The 20,099-nt window shown below is 42.1% G+C and overlaps 1 protein-coding gene across 1 annotated transcript in view; it reads right to left on the bottom strand.

Moving 5' to 3' along the window:
* Positions 1 to 20,099, bottom strand: part of LMNTD1 (lamin tail domain containing 1) — a 440,913-nt gene that overhangs the window by 302,939 nt on the left and 117,875 nt on the right. The window contains exons 4-5 of the mRNA XM_030213683.1: positions 15,016 to 15,204; positions 12,213 to 12,306 (exon numbers count right to left, since the gene is read on the bottom strand). Of these exons, the coding sequence (XP_030069543.1) occupies positions 12,213 to 12,306; positions 15,016 to 15,204 (283 nt within the window). The remainder of the gene's footprint in view (positions 1 to 12,212; positions 12,307 to 15,015; positions 15,205 to 20,099) is intronic.

Below are 20,099 nucleotides of genomic sequence, written 5' to 3' on the forward strand. Positions count from 1 at the left end.
AGATGAAGAGATAGGGCATTCCATAATGTGGGACCAACAACTGAGAAAACAGAATGACATGTGAAATCATATCTGATTTGTTGAAATGAGGGTATAGCCAGAAGATGCTGTTGAGAGGAACAAAGAGCATGTAAATGACAATAACGAGTCAGGACATGAGCCAAGAAAGAAGAGGAGCTGGAGCTCTTGATTTTAAAGACTGTGAGAAGATTCTTATAGGTGATTCTGTGTGAAACCTAGGTGCCCTGTTATAACATTGCCCCTACATTGCAGGCATTGTCATAGGAAAACATGGAGGAGCAAAGGAAGGAGAGAAGATGCTTCCAAGGTGAAATGGAAGACAGAGATCCCAGGGAGTGACTTTCTTTAAATCCTTCTATAGCCAAAAAGAGAAAACATGAGGATTGCTCAATGATTTACCCATTTGACAATAACAGTCTGGGCATGTCTTCACAACCAGCTGGAAAGGAAGAAGAGAGAAGACATGTTTCAGAAGACCTTGGAGCTCAGAAGGATCAGTCATCAGCTCAATGACTATCTGAGGTTGTGAGTGCCACTACACCCAAGACATCATCTGAACAGGAAGCATCATTAGTGTTTAACACGCTTCTCACTCTCAGTAGGACCTTTCAAACAATTTGTGAGACAAGAAATGTTGCCTTCTAAGGACTGTTAACATTTGGATAAGGAGATATGTAATGGGCAGTACCTGATTGACTTTGTACACTAAAACATACACCAGAAATGCCAAAGAATTGCGTGGAACCACAATCCAGTTGTCCTGAATCTGACTGTAATGCCCTGGACCAGATGTAAATGTGCACACCTAGGGATAGATTCTACATATGCCCCTGGATTCTATATACTGACCTTTAAATGCATTCATTCTGCAGACCCCCATTACCTCTCCTCTCTCATCTCTCCCTACATTCCTCCCCGTAATCTCCGCTCGCTGTACAAATCTCTCTTGTCGTCCCCCTTCTCCTCCACTGCTAATTCCAGGCTTCGTTCCTTTTCCCTTGTGGCACCTTATGCCTGGAATGGACTTCCTGAACCTGTACGCCTAGCTCCATCTCTACCTGTTTTCAAATCTATGCTGAAAACCCACCTTTTCACCACTGCTTTTGGCTCCTAAACACTACTCAATTCCACTATCCTTGTTCCTTCTCACCCAGTACTTTCCTCGCCCTTAATTGTCTTGTCTGTCTGTATTTTCAGATTGTAAGCTCTATCGAGCCGGGACTGTCTCTGTGTCAGGTGTTCAGTACTGCGTGAGTCTGGTAGCGCTATACAAATGTTAATAATAATAATAATAATAATAATAATAATAATAATAATATACCTACAGATCCACACTGAAATTGGCGCAGATTCTACAACAACGCGCACAACTTAATTGGCTTAATAAGCTGATAACAGCACCTAACAAGTAATAATAAGCACTAATTGGCACTGATTAGAATATATGCACACAACTCGCTAAGCGTATTCTGTAAATATATGCGCTGAACTTCTAATGCAAAAGGAGCATGGTTATGGGCAGGGAAATGGGTGTTTTGTGGACATTCTGAAATTTATGTGCCTACTTATAGAATATGGCCCAGGGCGCTTAAATCTACGTGCCAGGATTTATGCCATGTTTTCTTTGGTGTAAATGGATGTATTTAGATTTAAGCACTGAAATATCAACTAAGCGTATTCTATAATCAGTGCCTAAATCTAGACATCAATTATAGAATACGCTTAGCACTGATTTCATCACTGATTTTTTTAGGTGCCAGATATAGAATCTCCCCCATGGTGCTTACAAAATCAGCGCCAAAAAAACCCTGCTTAATTGGCATTCTAGAAACCATACCTATAGAATGGCACAGTTTATAGAATTAGCGCTTAAATGGACAGGTCGCATGTAAATTTCTGCACTGCCATCTGCACCAATGAAAACGTGGTGCAAACGCCTGTGCCTAAATTTACACGCAGAGCATCATTATTTTACAATTATGAGTGTAACTCAAAACCGTGCCTCCATTCTGCCTCACAATGTCCATGACCCTTCCATTTCTGTGCCCCCTTTTTCGGACAATGTGTAAATTTTAGGCACAAATCCCATGCCTAACTTTATGTGCGCAAGTCCCAATTAAATCTAATTAGTACCAATAATTGCTTGTTAAAAAGCCAATTATTGGCACTAATTGACTCATTATTCTATTAAATTGTGCATGCAAATCAGGGCAGCACCTAAATTTGCTTGCTCAATTTTTGGCAACCTTTATAGAATCGGGGCTATAGTATAATTTTTTTGTACATGCTTAGATTACCATGGGGCTCATCTTCAAAGCACTTAGACTTACAAAATTACAGGGAGGGGCATTTTCGATATGATGTCTGTCGGTCTTTGGACGTTTTGCGCTAAACGTCCCAAATCTGAATAGGAAAAACAGCCATTTTCAGAAAAGCAAAACATCTGTCTTTTTTGAAAATAGCCACATGCTAGATGGTTTTGTGCTCTGTGAGTTTATTTTTTTGGTCTATTTAAACAACAAAAAAAAGGTCCAAATGCAAAACGCACAAAATCATGCCATTGGAGGAGTCAGTGATCTTAGTAGACTGGCCACACAGACATTCCAGGAGAGCAATGGGGCACCCTAAGGGACACTGCTGTGGACTTCATATAAAAACTCCAGGGAAAGCATCTTCCCGTTATCCCCTTATCTTGTCTGCTGAGCCCTCCAAAACCCACCAAACACCTACCGTACCCAACTGTACACAACTACAATAGCCTTTATGGGTGAAGGGGTCACCTATATGTGGGTACAGAAGGCGTTTGGTGAGTTTTGGAGGACTTACAGTTTCTACCGCAAGTGTAACAGGTAGGGGGAGGTATGGGCCTGGGTCCACCTGTCTACAGTGCACTGCACCCACCACTAGACTACTCCAGGGACCTGCATGCTGCTCTAATGGATCTGGCTATAACATCTGAAGCTGCCATAGAGGCTGGTAAGTACTATTTTTAGTCACATCTTTGGGGGTGGGGGTGGGAGGGGGACAGTGACCACAGGGTGAGTAAGGGGGGGGGGGGTCATCCCTGATTATCTCCAGTAGTCATCTTGTCATTTAGGGCACCTTTTATGCCTTATTCATTCTGAAAACAGGTCTATCTCAAAATATTGAAGTTTTAGCCCTAGACACTTTCGTTTTGTTCCATTATGACTATAAAATGTTCAAGTGTTAGGAACACCCTCGACATGCCCCCTTGCGATTTGGATGCACTGCCGACGAATTGCATAGGTAAACATCTGCAAAATATTTATTTTTATTTATTTATTTAGATTTTGCTCACACCTTTTTCAGTAGTAACTCAAGGTGAGTTACATTCAGGTTCTCTGGATATTTCTCTGTCCCAGGAGGGCTCACAATCTAAGTTTGTACCTGAGGCAATGGAGGGTTAAGTGAAGGGTTAATAGGTTTCGAAAATAGCGATTTGGACGTTTTCAGAAGAAATTCATCCAAATGGTGCTTTATGACAATTTTTGACTGTTTTTCTCTTTTGACAATGATCCCCATAGTAACCTATGGAACTTTGTAAGTGTAAGTGCTTTGAAAATATGCCTCCATATGTTTACTTGTGTGTTTTGACCATGCTCCGCCTAAACTTTGCCTATATGCATGCTTAACCAGAACAGTATGTACCATTATGTCACCATTACTCCAGTCGGTATTTTATAAGAGGTCACATATATTCTCAGGAATGCCTTTATAAGATTATCTCGTGTACAGGCAGAAAACTTAATACATCTCACCTTAATTGTAGCTTCTCTGCTGACTGGATCCTGAATTTGTAATTTGCCTTGATCTTAAATGGAGAGTAATTAAATCCAAATACAAGTCTATCACAAACACTTTAAATCAGCAAAGAAATGGCTCTCCACATATCTTCCACAGACATCTCTATTCCATTATGTAGACAATTTTCAAACTGCATTGTGGGACAAATTCCATAGGTACTTTTCCCATGCATTTTGTCTAGTTCCAAAGGAAAGTATGCACATACTTTCAATTTAACTTGCCATGGGTACAAAGTATCTAAGGGGCCATTTTACTATGCCGCATGTCTCCAAAATGGAGTTACTGCACAGCTGCTGTATGGCTCTTGTGGTAATTTCATTTTTGGCACGCGTCCAATACACGCGCGCCAAGTGGCATTTTACACGCATAGGTTATTACCGCCTGAAACTTTACTGCTAGGTCAATGGCTGGCGGTAAAGTCTCACACCCAAAATGGATGCGTGCCAATTTTCATTTTGCCGCAATTCCATTTTCAGCAAAAATTTTAAAAAGGCATTTTTTACAGGTGCGCTGAGAAATGATTCTGCGTGCGACCAAGACACGCGTCTACACTACCATAGGCCATTTTCCAGTGCGCCTTTGTAAAAAGGGCTCCTGAGGATGTTTGCACCTACATTTTCTATGGGTACTTTTTAAATTGAAAATAATGCACATATAGTTCTATTTACTAAATTGCTGTAAAAAAAAAAAAAAAACCAAAAACCCTATCCACCCAATATTCAAAAGGTTTAACCGGGCAGGAGAGTCTCCTGACCGATTAAACCCTGCTAAGTGACCTGGCACCTGATATTCAGCAATACTTAACCAGTTACTGCTGATGAATATCACCACTAACCAGTCATCTTCTAATCGATTAGGCTAGAGGCAGGCCGGGGCAGAGCATGGATGGAGCACCTACTTAGCTAGTTAGCCACTAACTAGCTAAGTAACCACATAAAGTTAGGACAGCAAAAAGGCTGTCCTAACTTAGAGGTCCTTTTACTTAGTTTCATTAACAGATTTAGTGCATGCTAAATGATAAGACACCCATAGGAATATAATGGACTACTTATCATTTAGTGCACGCTAATCATTAGCATGTGCTAAACTCCATTAGCATACTTTAGTACAAGGACCCCTTTATGTGCTAAAGTTAACCAGGCACTGGTCTGAATATCAGCCGGTGCCCAGTTAACTTCCGGGTGACTGCTGATACTGGATATTCAATGCCAGGAGCTGCACAAGCCTGAGCTTTGAATATCTGGGGTCAGTTCAGCCCACAGCTGTGAGCGGCTCCGATTCCTCATACCACCACAGACTGAATATTAGACACCATAATTTTAATAAAAATAATTAGCATGAAATTTTCTAACCTGTAGTACCTAAGCAATTGCAGATTGTTAAATCTTGTACTAATTTTTGTCATGCTACTGCAAATAATGCACAGTTTTGGCATCTAGATGGTAATTCTATAACAGGTCTAAAGGTCCAATTTATGGTATCTTTTTTAAGCCAGTTCTATAAAGAAAAGTAGGTGTCTAAGCTAAGTGCCTGCTGCTGGAAATCATTTAGGTGCCTAACACCCTTTGAAAATTGATCTCACATTCAGCTTCTTGTTTGTTTATTAGTTGTACATTAGTTATGATATTCATTGAGGAAAAACTGAGAAATAGTGACCTGAAGTTGGAGGGCTTGAAATGGGATGTCCCTTAAGAGGCTCCAAAACCTATTTTGTGGTCCGGTTGTACTTTGACTGTACTCTGATACTCTCCCTCCTTTGCACACATTTAAGGCTTTTTAAGAGGATTGGGCATTGTACCATTTCCCATCCAATTATTGTTTAGTATTGATATAGTGGGTTTTGGTTGTCGCACCCTCATTTTTTTTTTTGAATTAGCGTTCCTAGATATTTAATGCCAGTGCCTGAACATGTACCATCAGAACCTCCTCAATAATAAATTTACATCTATTAGAACCATATTAGAATAAAAAATTATATGTGCTCTGAACAGTGAGATGAAAGTGGCACCAGGTGTCACCAACAACATCTCGTTAATTTTTAATCGTTGCACAAATCATTTTGATAAGTGTCTATTAAATAAAAATCATTAAATCAAAAAATAGTTCACAAACAATTGCAGAATTATATATTTAAAACTGTCAATTATATCCAGTATCCAAATTGCTCGGGCATGGCCTGGAATTGAATATCCAGGCCTAATTTTGCCCATGGCACTCAGCATTTAAAAAACAAAAACACTACCCCCTGCCGTCAGAATATTGATTGACCAGAATGTATCTATTAGAAATTGAGGTCCTGTAGAATACAGAGCAGTATGATGAAATTGGCAGCATTTTACGTTTATTCTAGTTAATTTAGTAACCAGAGAATGTTGAAAATATTTTTATAAGATTCACCAAGTGTTCTGTTGATGTTCAGGATTTCTGAGTAGTGAGGTATGTTGTGTGGATAGAGGAGTGCTCTGTATTCTTTTCCTGCTGAGTTTGTAGCTTTGATGTCTGTTTTTGTTCCACTAAAGCTAACACGTCTGAGAGCAGGAGAAATAGAAGCCATGATTTTGGGCTTCATCATTGTCTTTTACTTCTTCTGAGTCTCAGGGCCGCCGAGAGGGGGGGACAGGGGGGACAAAATTCCCAGGGCCCGGGCCTCCAGGGGGGCCCGGCGCCACAGTCCCACCCACCACCGCCACCGGGCCCCTTCTACCCAAACCCCTGCCAGCAGAAGTGCTGTCTTCTGTTCTGACTCCAGTGTGCGCGGCCCACACAGACGCGCTCCTCTCAGCTGATCTTCGCTGTACTCTGAAGGCTTCTGTGCATCTGACATGCAGGACGTCAAACGCACAGAAGCCCTGCAGAGTACAGCGAAGATCAGCTGAGAGGAGCGCGTCTGTGTGGGCCGCGCACGCCGGAGTCAGAAGACAGCACTTCTGCTGGTGGGGGTTTGGGTGGAAGGGGGGGGCGATGACAACCTGGGGGGGGTGGCAGTGGGGGCGGGTCCAGGGGGCAGGGCCGGGGGCCCTGGAGCGGCCTTGTCCCGGGCCCGGCCCAGTCTCTCGGCAGCCCTGCTGAGTCTAAAACTGTCTGATTGCAAACTGCTACCTTATACCTTGTCTACATTGCTACAATACTATTTGTATTGTCTGAACAAGTTTATCTTATACATTATAATTTGTTAAGACTCCACAAATATTCACATTCTAACCTGCCAAAAAGCTTTTCTTTTACTAAAGGTTAGCTTGAGTTATCTGCAGCAGGTCCCATTTTATTCCTATGGGCGCTGCTTCAGATAACTCGAGCTAATTGTTAGTAAAAGACCCCAGAATCTAGAAGAGAATTTTCTCTTTCTTTTGTATTTTATGCAGTGCTTACGGTTTTCAAAAATAATATTCAAGAATAAACAAAGTTGGCATAATTAGTAAATAAAGCACCACCAAAAACAACAACACACCACAATAATTTCTAGTTCCCATAAACTATAGAGGTAAAGATATATTTAAGAAAGCAAAAGAAATGTAAGGCAGTATCTTCTCAAGCAAATAGAATGTTGGGTATCATTAGGAAAGGGATTGAAAACAAAAATAAGGATATTATTCTGCCGTTGTATCGCTCCATGGTGTGACCGCACCTCTAGTATTGTGTTCAATTCTGGTTGCCGCACCTCAAAAAAGACATAGTGGAATTGGAAAAAGTGCAGAGAAGGGCGACAAAGATGATACAGGGGATGGGACGACTTCCCTATCAGGATAGGCTGAAGAGGCTGGGGCTCTTCAGCTTGGAGAAAAGGCGGCTGAGGGGAGATATGATAGAGGTCTATAAGATAATGAGTGAAATGGAATGGGTCGATGTGGAGTGTCTGTTTACGCTTCCAAAAATACTAGGACAAGGGGGCATGCGATGAAGCTGCAGTGTGGTAAATTTAAAACGAATCGGAAGAAATTTTTCTTCACTCAACGCATAGTTAAACTCTGGAATTCGCTGCCGGAAAAGGTGGTTAAGGCGGTTAACTTAGCGGACTTCAAAAAAGGGTTGGACGGCTTCCTGGAGGAAAAAGCCATAGAATGTTATTGAATGAACGAGGGAATAATACAGTATTTCTAGGATGGGCGGGACAAATTGCTTGTTCTTTTGGCCGCTGTCGGTGACAGGGTGCTGGGCTCGATTGGCCCTTGGTCTGTCCCAGCATGGCGATGCTTATGTACTTATGTGCTAATTTCCAGTGGCAAAACTGTACAAGTGGATTTCTTATCCATTTAAAGTTATATTGGCTAATTACGCATCAGCATATAAACATGAAGGTCTATTTTAGATAGAACATAAAAACAGGAATTAAGAAGTCCAAGTCAGGGCTTACCAATTTTTTTTTTTAATTACATTTGTACCCTGTGCTTTCCTACTCATGGCAGGCTCAATGTGGTAGGCAATGGAGGGTTAAGTGACTTGCCCAGAGTCACAAGGAGCTGCCTGTGCTGGGAATTGAACTCAGTTCCTCAGGACCAAAGTCCACCACCTTAACCACTAGGCCACTCCTCCACAATTTCACTACTACCTGGTATTTCAGAAAAGGATCTGCCGATGTAGAGCCTGTTATAAAATGCACATCTCTGTTTCCCCACACTGTCATCGAGCCTGATATCATTTGACAGTACTGCTTTTGGGTGGGGATCAGAGGACAAAAACCACAGGGGGAATAAGGGCAACCTTTTCTAATCTCTGCAGTACAGCACCTTTATATAAAGGTGTAAATCCAAACATTGACCCCAGCAGAGATAAATGTGCATTCTCCTTCTAACATGAGGAAGGCATGTACGTATTTTAGCCCCACCCTAGTCGTACCCAAACTATACCCAGACCATGCTCCCTTGGACAAACAGTGATATGAACAAGATTATTCCCACCTTCCTGCTAGCATCTATTGTATCTAAAGATCAGAAACCATTCAGTATGAAATATGCAATCGTAAGGGAAATCAGGGGGTATTGGGAGGCAAAACCTTTTTCACACCACTGTATATATCCTGGCTTTCTAAAATCAGGATATATACAATTAAACTCTGGAATTCATTGCCAGAGAATGTGGTAAAGGCGGTTAGCTTAGCGGAGTTTTAAAACGTTTTGGACGGCTTCCTAAAGGATAAGTCCATAGACCATTATTAAATGGGGAAAATCCACTATTTCTGGGATAAGCAGTATAAATCATTTTGTACTTTGTTGGGATCTTGCCAGGTATTTGTGACCTGGATTGGCCACTACTGGAAACAGGATGCTGGGCTTGATGGACCTTTGGTCTGTCCCAGTATGGCAATACTTATGTACTTATGTATTTATGCACTTATGTAGGATTAAGATGTTTATGTACATCCAAATCACAAACAGGGTTTCTAAAATAAAGAAAGAAATGAGGAATTGAAAACATAGAAAAAACCAGAAGGAAGTGGAGGTGTGGAGCTGTTGATGAGAGTGAATGCCCCCAGCTGCCGTGGTCAAGTCACAAGTTTAAAAAAAAAAAGGGGTGCACTGTTGAGGCTTCTTTAAACTCCTAAAAATCCTCCCTGGTTGTTGTCTATTTGGGTGATATGACTGTTGTTAACTGCTGTAAACTATAACTAAGAGGAGGATTATTAAATTTATAGTACATGGTGTAGAAGCATCCTCTTCAGCTCGTAGTATTGGTTAATAGAAGTTTCTAAAATAACCACCATTACTTATACATGTAGCTACAAAATTTTACCACTGAGGAGTCCATTTCAAAGCGATTTAAATAGCCAGAAATGGCTCCCAGCTGTTTAAGGGGCCCTTTAACTAAGGTGTGTAGGCGCCTATGTGCGTCCAACATACGCCAAATTGGAACTACCGCCCAGCTACTGTGTGCCCCAGCTGGTAATTCCATTTTTGATGCGCACCCAAAACACACGGTAGATAATATTTTCTATTTTCTACCGCATGGTGCTTACTCGGCGGTAATCGTCAGTTTACACGCGCTGGCCGCTTACTGCCTGGTTAGCGCATGAGACCTTACCACTAAGTCAATGGGTGGTGGTAAGGTCTCAGGCTGAAAATGGACATGCACTGGGTTTAATTTTGCCGCATGTCCATTTTCGGCCACAAAAAAATATGCCTTTTTTCCAGGTACGCTGAAAAATTGACCTGCGCACGTCCAAAACATGCGCCTACACCAGCACAGGCCACTTTTAGGTGTGCCTTAGTAAAAGGGCCACTAAATTGCTTGTCCCTTGATGGTGTTGCTGAATATGCCCTGTTAGCACCTAAGCCAAAACTGGCTATTTGTGGGTGGTCAGGGGGTGGAGTCAGCACTTAACTGCAAAAGGTAAGCATATAAATAGAACTGCATAAAACACAGTCCTATCTATATGCTGTTCACTGTATGCACACTTAGGTGTAAATACAAAAATCTGATTCACTTATTCATTCAGTTGTCAAACAAAACCTAACATGAATCAAAAAACACATTGATATGATACTGCTAATGTTTGTGAAGGAATGAGAGGAAAAGCTTCATACTCCCGTTGCTCCACACGGTATGTTACCGGAATTATTTAAAATGTATTGGATCAATACGGTGAAAAAGTAATCATAAGCTGGAAAAACCTCTCTTGGTTTATCTTCAAAATGTTATCAACAAAATGCTGTCACAGCCTCTCTAGGTGGAGAAGGATAGTCCAGGACCTCGAGCATCTCAGCCCTGGTCTCATCCTCAACCTCCATAGGGAAAAGAATAGCCGTAGCCATTTCCCAGACATAAGATATAAAGGACAGACTCTCCGGGGGAGATAGTCTCCTTTCTGGTGGAGGGGAAGGTTCAAATGGAATCCCATAAGACTCGTCAGAAGAAAAGTACCTGGGATCTTCCTCTGACTCCCATGAACGCTCCTCTTCAGTATCGGTTAAGACCTCTCTCAGGGCACTCCGAGACTGAGCCTGCCTCAACGCCGAGGATTGACGTCCTCCATGGTGATGTCGAGAGGCCGACGCCCGCCTGGACTGTGGCGAAGCTTCCTCCACCGATGTCAAAGGGGAGTTGACCTGGGTGGCAGCCGACACCGATGCTGCAGGTAGCACCGAGGCCGTGGACCTTACCGCAGGTGAAGGTCCAGACACCGCTGCAGCAGATGGTACAGACGGTGCAAGCACCCCCGACACCAAAGCAGACTGGCGCAGCAATCCTTCCAGAAGCTCTGGAAGCAGGGCCCAGATGCGCTCGTCGAGAGCCGCCATCAGAGAAGGCTGCGGGGTCAGTGAAACAACTGGTGGCAGAATCTGCCGAGGTTCAGGAGCAGGTACTGGGCTGCCAGGAGACCAACGCATCAGCACCTCCTGTATAGAGTGGGAGCGGTCCTCTCGGTGCCGACGCTTCTCGGTTGCCAAGTTCCTCGACGCCCCGCAGCTCCCGGCACCGTGTGTCAAAGGAAATCGATGACGGTGCTTCTTCGCCTTCACTCGACACCCGTCATTGAGACTCCTCGGTACCAATGAGGATGATGTGGAATCCTCACGTCTCCTTGGGGCCGGGTCCGATGAAGGTCGGTCCCAGGGGGCCTGCATAACAGGAGGCCTCGAGACAGGTGGAAACCCACTCAACACCTCACTGCTCACAGCGCGAGTTGGTCTCTCAGCAGCCATTACCTCTCCTCCCGACGTCGATGTCGACACTGATGCCGCTGACCTGGGTACTGAAGTCAACGTCAAAGGACTGGACCGAGCCCCAAAATGTTTTTGGAGGAAAAATGGCTTCAGTGAAATCAAACGACACAATTGTGCCAAAAAAGAAAAGGGCACAAAAGGGGAGAAACCTGACCGCGCAGCCTAAAGGCTGGCCGTGTCAAAAAAGAAATAAAACTTAAAAATTGGAGAAAAGTAATACTACTAAAAAATAAAGGAAAGAACACTTAAAAAAAAAAATAAAGTAAATAAAAAACGCAAAAAACTTAACGAAGACTCTTTTTCCCGGGCCTAAACGAGGAGCACAGGAGGAACCTGCCGCACCTCATCACGGAAAAAAGAAACTGAGGAGACGCGCTCGCATGGCAGGCGGGAAGTCAGACCACACATGCGCGGTGCGCGCGCCAGAAGACTCTGGCAAAACTTTTTTATATTTTGCTTTGCAAAATGCAGATTCTCAGGCTGACGCGGACGTCGACCCACATGTTAGAACAAGCAGCCTGCTTGTCCTCGGAGAATGGACTTTACAGCCTTTAGGTTGGCCCAATAAAACGTATCACAGCCTACAAAGATTTCTATTTTGCAGGCCAAGGTTGATCACATTTAACCGAGGTAACAATGTGGGCAAGAAAGACTAAAGATGTTTGAATTTTTGAGCAACTTTTGTAAAAAAGGAAACAATGTTCCAACCTGTAGATGACTGTCTTTTTGATATTCCAGTTGGTTTCTTAGATCTGTTACTTGGTCTTGAAGCTGCAGTCGAAGAAAAAATTCTTCTTGATACCTATTTTGGGAAAATATTGTTCTTTAAATGTGAAATGTATGATGATATCCTTCAATGTTCATATGCTCACATCACTGTAATCTGTCAGCTATGTCTTTCCTGGCAGACTCAGGACTGAGTGTGCCTGGAGACAGAATGATCTTTTCAATACTAGAAGCAGCCCCTCTAGGACTAGCACTTATCTTTTGTGTTTCGGACTGATGGGTGACGCCCAACAGTGAGCTCCTGTTTTGCTAAGTGCTTCAGAAGGAGCGGACCCTACAGTCTATTTCGCTCTGTCTCTCTTTTGTATTTTCGTTTTATGTGCAAATACAAAAGAGAGACAGAGCGAAATAGATTGTGGGGTCCGCTCCTTCTGAAGCACTTAGCAAAACAGGAGCTCGCTGTTGGGCGTCACCCATCAGCCCGAAATGCAAAAGAAATAGTTGAAAACGAAAAATAAAGTAAAATAACATAGAGAGGTTTTTTGAAGACTCATGAGGATGCTTGCCAGGTAGTTTACATAAAGAAAACTCATTTTCAAAGTAAACACTGAGCAGCACGATACCTGCTATAAAATATGTAGTCAGGTTAATCGAGCGTCTGAAGTCTTTTTTCCTCCCTTTAAATATATTTTGGAGTTAGAATCAAGACAAACAGTGATAAGTGAATGAAACTTCTATATTTAAAGCCATAGTGGTGTATAAAATATTAACGTAAGTGGAAGGTACAGACATTTACACCAGCCCGAGAGCTGGAGTAAATGTCTGCATCTATATTTTTCATGCACTAATTATAGTATTTGTTTTTATTTTACTTATTTCCTGCACTTGATCTACAGCAAATAAATCCAGTAATGGTGATTAAGTGGTTTATAAACAAAGAGCTGCGATGCTGGTGGTGGGGAAAACAGCAGGGAGAAAGAGAGGAGAGAGGGAAGAGAGAATGGAAGACAGTGGGAGTGGAAAAGGGAGAGAAAGCAAGAAAGTGCAAGGCAAACTGGGAGTAGAGGGGCTAGACAGGAGAAGAGTCAAAGGCAGCAGAAAAGAGGAAGGTTTTAAGAAGGGCCTTGAAAGCCTGAAAGGAAGTAAGAAATCTGAGGGAGGAAGGAAGGAAATTCCAAAGCCTTGGCCCAAGATAGCTAAAGGCATTTTATCTGCCCTTGCCCCATTCTCTGCCCTAACTCCACCCCTGTACACACTCAATAAGTATTCACCATTATTTCAAAGCATGTACTTTTTTGCTGACTGGCATTTTATGAGGTTGTTTAGCATATCTGGTCACACCCGCAGGTAAATAACTGAGGGGCCCTTTTACAAATGCATGGTAGGCTCTACTCGCATACAGCATGCGCCAAAATGAGAATACCGCCAGGCTAGCACACCCCCCACAGCGATAATTTTGGATTTGGTGTGTACCCATAATGCCGGGACAAAATATTTTTTTATTTCCTGCCGTGCACTGCGTTTCTGGCATTAATCGGCAGTTGGTGAGTGCCAACCAGTCACCATGTGTGTAGCGCATGAGTCCTTACCGCTAAGACAGTGGGTGGCGGTAAGATCTCATGCCGAAAATGGACATGTTTCAATTTTAGCACACGTCCATTTTCTGGCTCCTTAAAAAAAGGCTCTTTTTCCTAGACACCATAAAAATGACCCAGTGCGTGCTCAAAAGACATGCTGGCACTACTTCAGGCCACTTTTTAGCATGGCTTAGTAAAAGGACCCCAAAATACCACTAAAGTTGACATGTACTTGACCACTTAAAATACGTGCATCCTATAAATTTATCCCCTACAGATGTTAAAACCACTGCTGTAGGAAAAAAGGGAGCTGCATAGTTGTAGAAGTGCTCCAATTCAAACTTATACCAGTCACATAGCCAGAACTTGAATTTTGGGGTAGCCTAAGCCCAAGTTGGGGGGGACAACAACAAAATTTTGCCCACTCTTCACCCACACCCTGCTCTCCCTGCTGTCTGAGTGCAACTCCCTTCCAGCAGAAGTGCTTCACCACCTGCAGCCTGGCCATCAACAGCACTTTCCATAGGCCAATGCTGTGCTGCCCCCATCTTGCACATGATCAGTTTTATAAAAAACAAATATGTGTGTGTGTTGGGTGGGGGGGAAGCTGACACAGTGGCGGTAGCCCAAAGAAAGTGCCACTGACTACCAGGCTGATGGTAGATGACCACTTCTGCTGAGAAGCCTAAGGGACCCTCACCAGCCATAGCAGCAGATGCTGCCATATATTTTTTGAGGGAGGGGGGGGGGGTGGACTGAACCTAAATTGGGGGCCCAGGCCCCCCAGGTCCATCTGTGGCTATGCCACTGAGTCATACCATCTTCAGGAGTAAATGTATTTGGACCCGAGGACTGCTGAAGACAAATGGGAAGTATTTCTGTGTCTGTATTTTAAAATATATGTGTAAGCTTGTTTATAGCAGACATTCAGGGTGTTAATAAAAAATCTTTGGTGGTTCTTCCCCATGTACAGCTATAGTATTTTATAAATATATTCTTTTCTGATGACTACTATTTAGAACAACCCAAACACTTCCTACTAGTCACACTTCCAGAGACCAAAAAAAGAATTTGGTTGACTTGATCCAGCACGCTGTCAAGCTGTTCAGTCAACAAATAAATATCTAACCCACACAACAGAACAGCATTAAAAATCAATTTAACATTTCTCTCACCACAGCTAAGTCACAGTAAAACGCATGTCTTACTTTTGTTGAACCAGTAAGATGTTCTTGTGTAACTCCTCCAGTTCTTTTCTAGTTAGCTGCAGTTCTGCAGAAGATAATGATGTAGCTGATCTCGTCTCCCAAAGATCTGCTTCCTTTTGTGCAACAAGAAGTTGTAAGTTCCTTAAGCCTTCATCTTTCATGAGAAGTTCTTTGCTTAGCTCCATTATTCTAAACACACACAAAAAAATACTGACCAATATTCTTACTAAATGCAGCACAGAATATTATCACACCACTCACCACTGAAAAATGACAGTTATTGCATTTTAAGAAACTGATTTCATGAATGTGGATTTCCTACTATTACTGCCGTCAGCTATCTTGGCCCCAAACTCTGGAACTACTACTCATCATTTCTATAGTGCTACTAGATATACATAGCACTGTACACATTATATACAGGTACTTTCTCTGTCCCTAGGGGGCTTGTGATCTAAGTTTTTTGTACCTGTTGCAATGGAGGGTTAAGTGACTTGCCCAAGGTCACAAGGAGCTGCAGTGGGAATTGAAACCAGGTTGCCAGGATCAAAACCTGCTGCACTAACCACTAGGCTACTTCCCCCTTCATTTCTCAGATCTCCTACCTCCCTTCAAGCCTTCAAAATCATGCTTAAAACTTTTCTTTTCTCATCATTCTTAGATTGCTCCTCTGCTTGGCCCTCCCCTACATCTTTTTCCTGTTGTCACTCTCCTCTTTTTTTCCCTTGTCTGTTGTCCCTTTCTCGCTACCTCTCCCATATCTATTGTCTTCCTTCTCAATTTCCACTATCAGCTGTCCATTAACTTTTGGTGGTGTAAACCGCTTAGCTGCCTGTACGGGTTCTATTTGTGGCATATCATAAGTACATAAGTAATGCCATACTGGGAAAAGACCAAAGGTCCATCAAGCCCAGCATCCTGTCCCCGACAGCGGCCAATCCAGGTCAAGGGCACCTGGCAGCTTCCCAAACTTACAAACATTCTATACATGTTGTTCCCGAAATTGTGGATTTTTCCCAAGTCCATTTAGTAGTGGTCTATGGACTTGTCCTTTAGGAAACCGTCCAAACCCTTTTTAAACTCTGCCAAGCTAACTGCCTTCACCACATTCTCCGGCAACGAATTCCAGAGTTTAATTACGCGTTGGGTGAAGAAAACTTTTCTCCTATTTGTTTTAAATGTACTACACTGTAGTTTCATCACATGCCCCCTAGTCCTACTATTATTGGAAAGCGTGAACAGATGCTTCACATCCACCTGTTCCACTCCTCTCATTATTTTATATGCCTCTATCATGTCTCCCCTCAGCCGTCTCTTCTCCAAGCTGAAAAGCCCTAGCCTCCTTAGTCTTTCTTCATAGGGAAGTCATCCCATCCCCGCTATCATTTTCGTTGCCCTTCGCTGCAACTTTTCCAATTCCACTATATCTTTCTTGAGATGCGGCGACCAGAATTGGACACAATACTCAAGGTGCAGTCATACCATGGAACAATACAACGGCATTATAACATCCTCACAAATCCTTGAAATAAATAAAAAAATAATTAATTAATCTGTTACTTTAGTGCAAATGTTTATTAAACATTTTTTCACCTAATTTTATTTAAACAGAACTTCACTAAGGGGTCCTTTTACTAAAGCTTAGCGTTCGCTAATGGAATTAGTGCATACTAAATGATAAGAAGCCCATTTATACCTATGAGCTTCTTAACATTTAGTGCAAATTAATTCTGTTAGCATGTGCTAAGCTTTAGCAAAAGGGCCCCTAAGTGTCATGTGTACTGAAAGTTTTCTCCCCTGTTGCAGCTATAGGTCCCTAAGGAATCCTTTTACAAAGCTGCGGCCAAAGGGGGCCTGCACTGTCGTCGGTGCATGTCAAGACACGCACCAAGGCCCCTTTTTACTGCAGCAGGCAAAACGTAGGTTTCCCTTTTCATAAAGAAATGGCCATGCGGTAAGTGAACCATTTGCCACGTGGCCATTTCGGGGGGAGCACTTAGCGCCACTCATTGAGGTGATGGTAATGGCTCCCATACTAACCCAGAGGTAAACAGGCAGTGCTTGGCACTTACTAATTACTAAAGACTCCAGAACTTATGAAAAATCTTTTACTTTATTAACAATAAATATCAATCATTCACACACCATTTACCATTTACATACATTGGGTTATCCTACTTGGACATTCACACGCTACTGCCTTCCATCCATATACATAAACACAGTGTATAGCAATCGGTATCTCTCTCAAGACAAATACATCTAATCATAAACAAATTTTAGTCTGATACCGAATAGTCAATCACTGGTTTCATAATGGACGCTGGTTCTATAAATGAAAACTTGCATATAATCTCATATCCAATGTTCCGTTGTAGCTACAACGGCTTTGTAAACGTTGTAGCAGATATATATGAGATTGGACCATTCCACCAACCACGGAGATGTTTCTTAATGAGGGCAAATATCACTGCAGATGTCCAAACCCACAAAAAGTGGAGGCTAGAAGCGAGTATCCAAGTGTGAAAACATCAATGTACTGGTCCCTCAATGTACCGGTTCCTTTGAGGGACCGGTACATTGATGTTTTCACACTTGGATACTCGCTTCTAGCCTCCACTTTTTGTGGGTTTGGACATCTGCAGTGATATTTGCCCTCATTAAGAAACATCTCCATGGTTGGTGGAATGGTCCAATCTCATATATATCTGCTACAACGTTTACAAAGCCGTTGTAGCTACAACGGAACATTGGATATGAGATTATATGCAAGTTTTCATTTATAGAACCAGCGTCCATTATGAAACCAGTGATTGACTATTCGGTATCAGACTAAAATTTGTTTATGATTAGATGTATTTGTCTTGAGAGAGATACCGATTGCTATACACTGTGTTTATGTATATGGATGGAAGGCAGTAGCGTGTGAATGTCCAAGTAGGATAACCCAATGTATGTAAATGGTAAATGGTGTGTGAATGATTGATATTTATTGTTAATAAAGTAAAAGATTTTTCATAAGTTCTGGAGTCTTTAGTGGATACATGGTAAAACTGACTCTGGTTTTTTCAAAAAAATTCCTATAGTTTATTAGTTACTTACTAATTACTGCCAGGTACACACTGGTACTACAAGAATTGAAATATTTTTGCAGCACCAGAAATGACACGCGCTGGGGGGAGAGAACTACTGCTGGGCTGCTGCAGTAGCCCAGCGTACTTCCCTTTTAGCGAGCAATAAGCCTGTGTTGGGTTCACCACCACTGCATAAAAGGGCTCCTAAGTAAGTGGAGTGGAGGAGTGGCCTAATGGTTAGCGCACTGGTCTTGAAATCCACAGGTGGCCAGTTCAAATCCCACCATTACTCCTTGTGATCTTGGGCAAGTCACCTAACCCTCCACTTCCTCAGGTACTAACTTAGATTGTGAGCCCTCCTGGGACAGAGAAATATCCAGAGTACCTGAAAGTAACTCACCTTGAGCTACTACTGAAAAAGGTGTGAACAAAATCCAAATAAATAAATAGTTACTGAACATTCTTAGAAAGCATGACTCATAGAATTCTCTCCAACCCCTCTGTATCTTTATTTCATTTGGGTATATATTTTTTTATTGTCTGTGTTTGTTCATATTATGCATATGTGTTTCTTTGTTGGTGAATGCCTGTTATGTATATTTGAACAATCTAATTCAGGGGACCTATTTTAACTAGTGTGGAGATTATTCATATACCGTATTTTAATCTTATCTCAAACACTCTTTCTTATTGTATTCACAGATAGTCAATTCTACCCCCATTCTAACTGAGATATACATTCATAGTTCAACATTATATGAGGAAGCAAGCATTCAGATGCGAACCTCTTCCCTGATGAAGAATTCCGAAACCTGGCCATGTTGGCAGGGATTTGACTCGGGAGAAAAATTGCTGCTGAAGGCCGCCTAAAGTTAAGTGCTATGAGTGTTATATATTTTGATGTTAAGATTTGAGGAAGACTTATTGGAAGATGTTGATTTATGAAGACAGCTTTATGAAAAAGTTAAATATAAATTCTTGAAAAAAATAGATCGTTATAGAAAAAAAGTAAACAGGTGGATCGATGACGATGTGAACAACACCACTAAAAATGTTGGAACAAGTTTCCTAGAAGGTGCATGTTGTCAAATAAAATTCTGAGGATCCCCGTTCATCATATAATGTTGAACTATGAATGTATATCTCAGTTAGAATGGTGGTAGCATTGACTATCTGTGAATACAATAAGAAAGAGTGTTTAAGATAAGATTAAAATACGGTGTATGTATATTTGTGCATGTGTGAGTTAATATATGTGTCTATTTATACCTATGTTGGTTCTCTGTGTGTCTTTGATCAGGAAAAGAGACAGCTGAGGGGGGACATGATTGAGGTCTATAAAATCCTGAGTGTTGTGGAGCGGGTGGAAGTGAATCCATTTTTCACTGATTCAAAATGTACAAAGACCAGGGGACACTCAATGAAATTGCATGGAAATACTTTTAAAACAAATAAGAGGAAATATTTTGTCACTCAAAGAAAAGTTAATCTCTGGAACTTGTTGCCAGAGGATGTGGTAACAGTAGTTAGCGTATCTGGGTTTTAAAAAAGGTTTTGACAAGTTCCTGGAGGGAAAGTCCATAGTCTGTTATTGAGATGGACATAGGGGAAGCCTCTGCTTGCCCTGGGATTGGTAGCATGGAATGTTGCTACTATTTGGGTTTCTGCCAAGTACTTGTGACCTGGATTGGCCACTGCTGGAAGCAGGATACTGGGCTGGGTGGACAATTGACCTGACCCAGTATGGCTGTTCTTATGACTGTTGTAAGGTGCAATTCCATAATTGCTATGAGTCAGTGTTAGTATGCTGTAACTGCTTTTCCCATTTAGGAGGTAGCTTCATTTATTTTGCTTACACTTTAGAACATTGGGTCAGCCCAATGGTTCACCTAGCCCAGTATCCTGCTGCCAATAGTGGCCAAGCCAGGTCACAAGTACCTGGCAGAAACCCAAATCATGGCAATATTCCATAGTACAAATCCCCCTTTTATCAGTTGTAACTCAAAACAA

The sequence above is a fragment of the Microcaecilia unicolor genome, chromosome 9 (assembly GCF_901765095.1).
Source record: "Microcaecilia unicolor chromosome 9, aMicUni1.1, whole genome shotgun sequence".
NCBI lineage: Eukaryota > Metazoa > Chordata > Amphibia > Gymnophiona > Siphonopidae > Microcaecilia > Microcaecilia unicolor.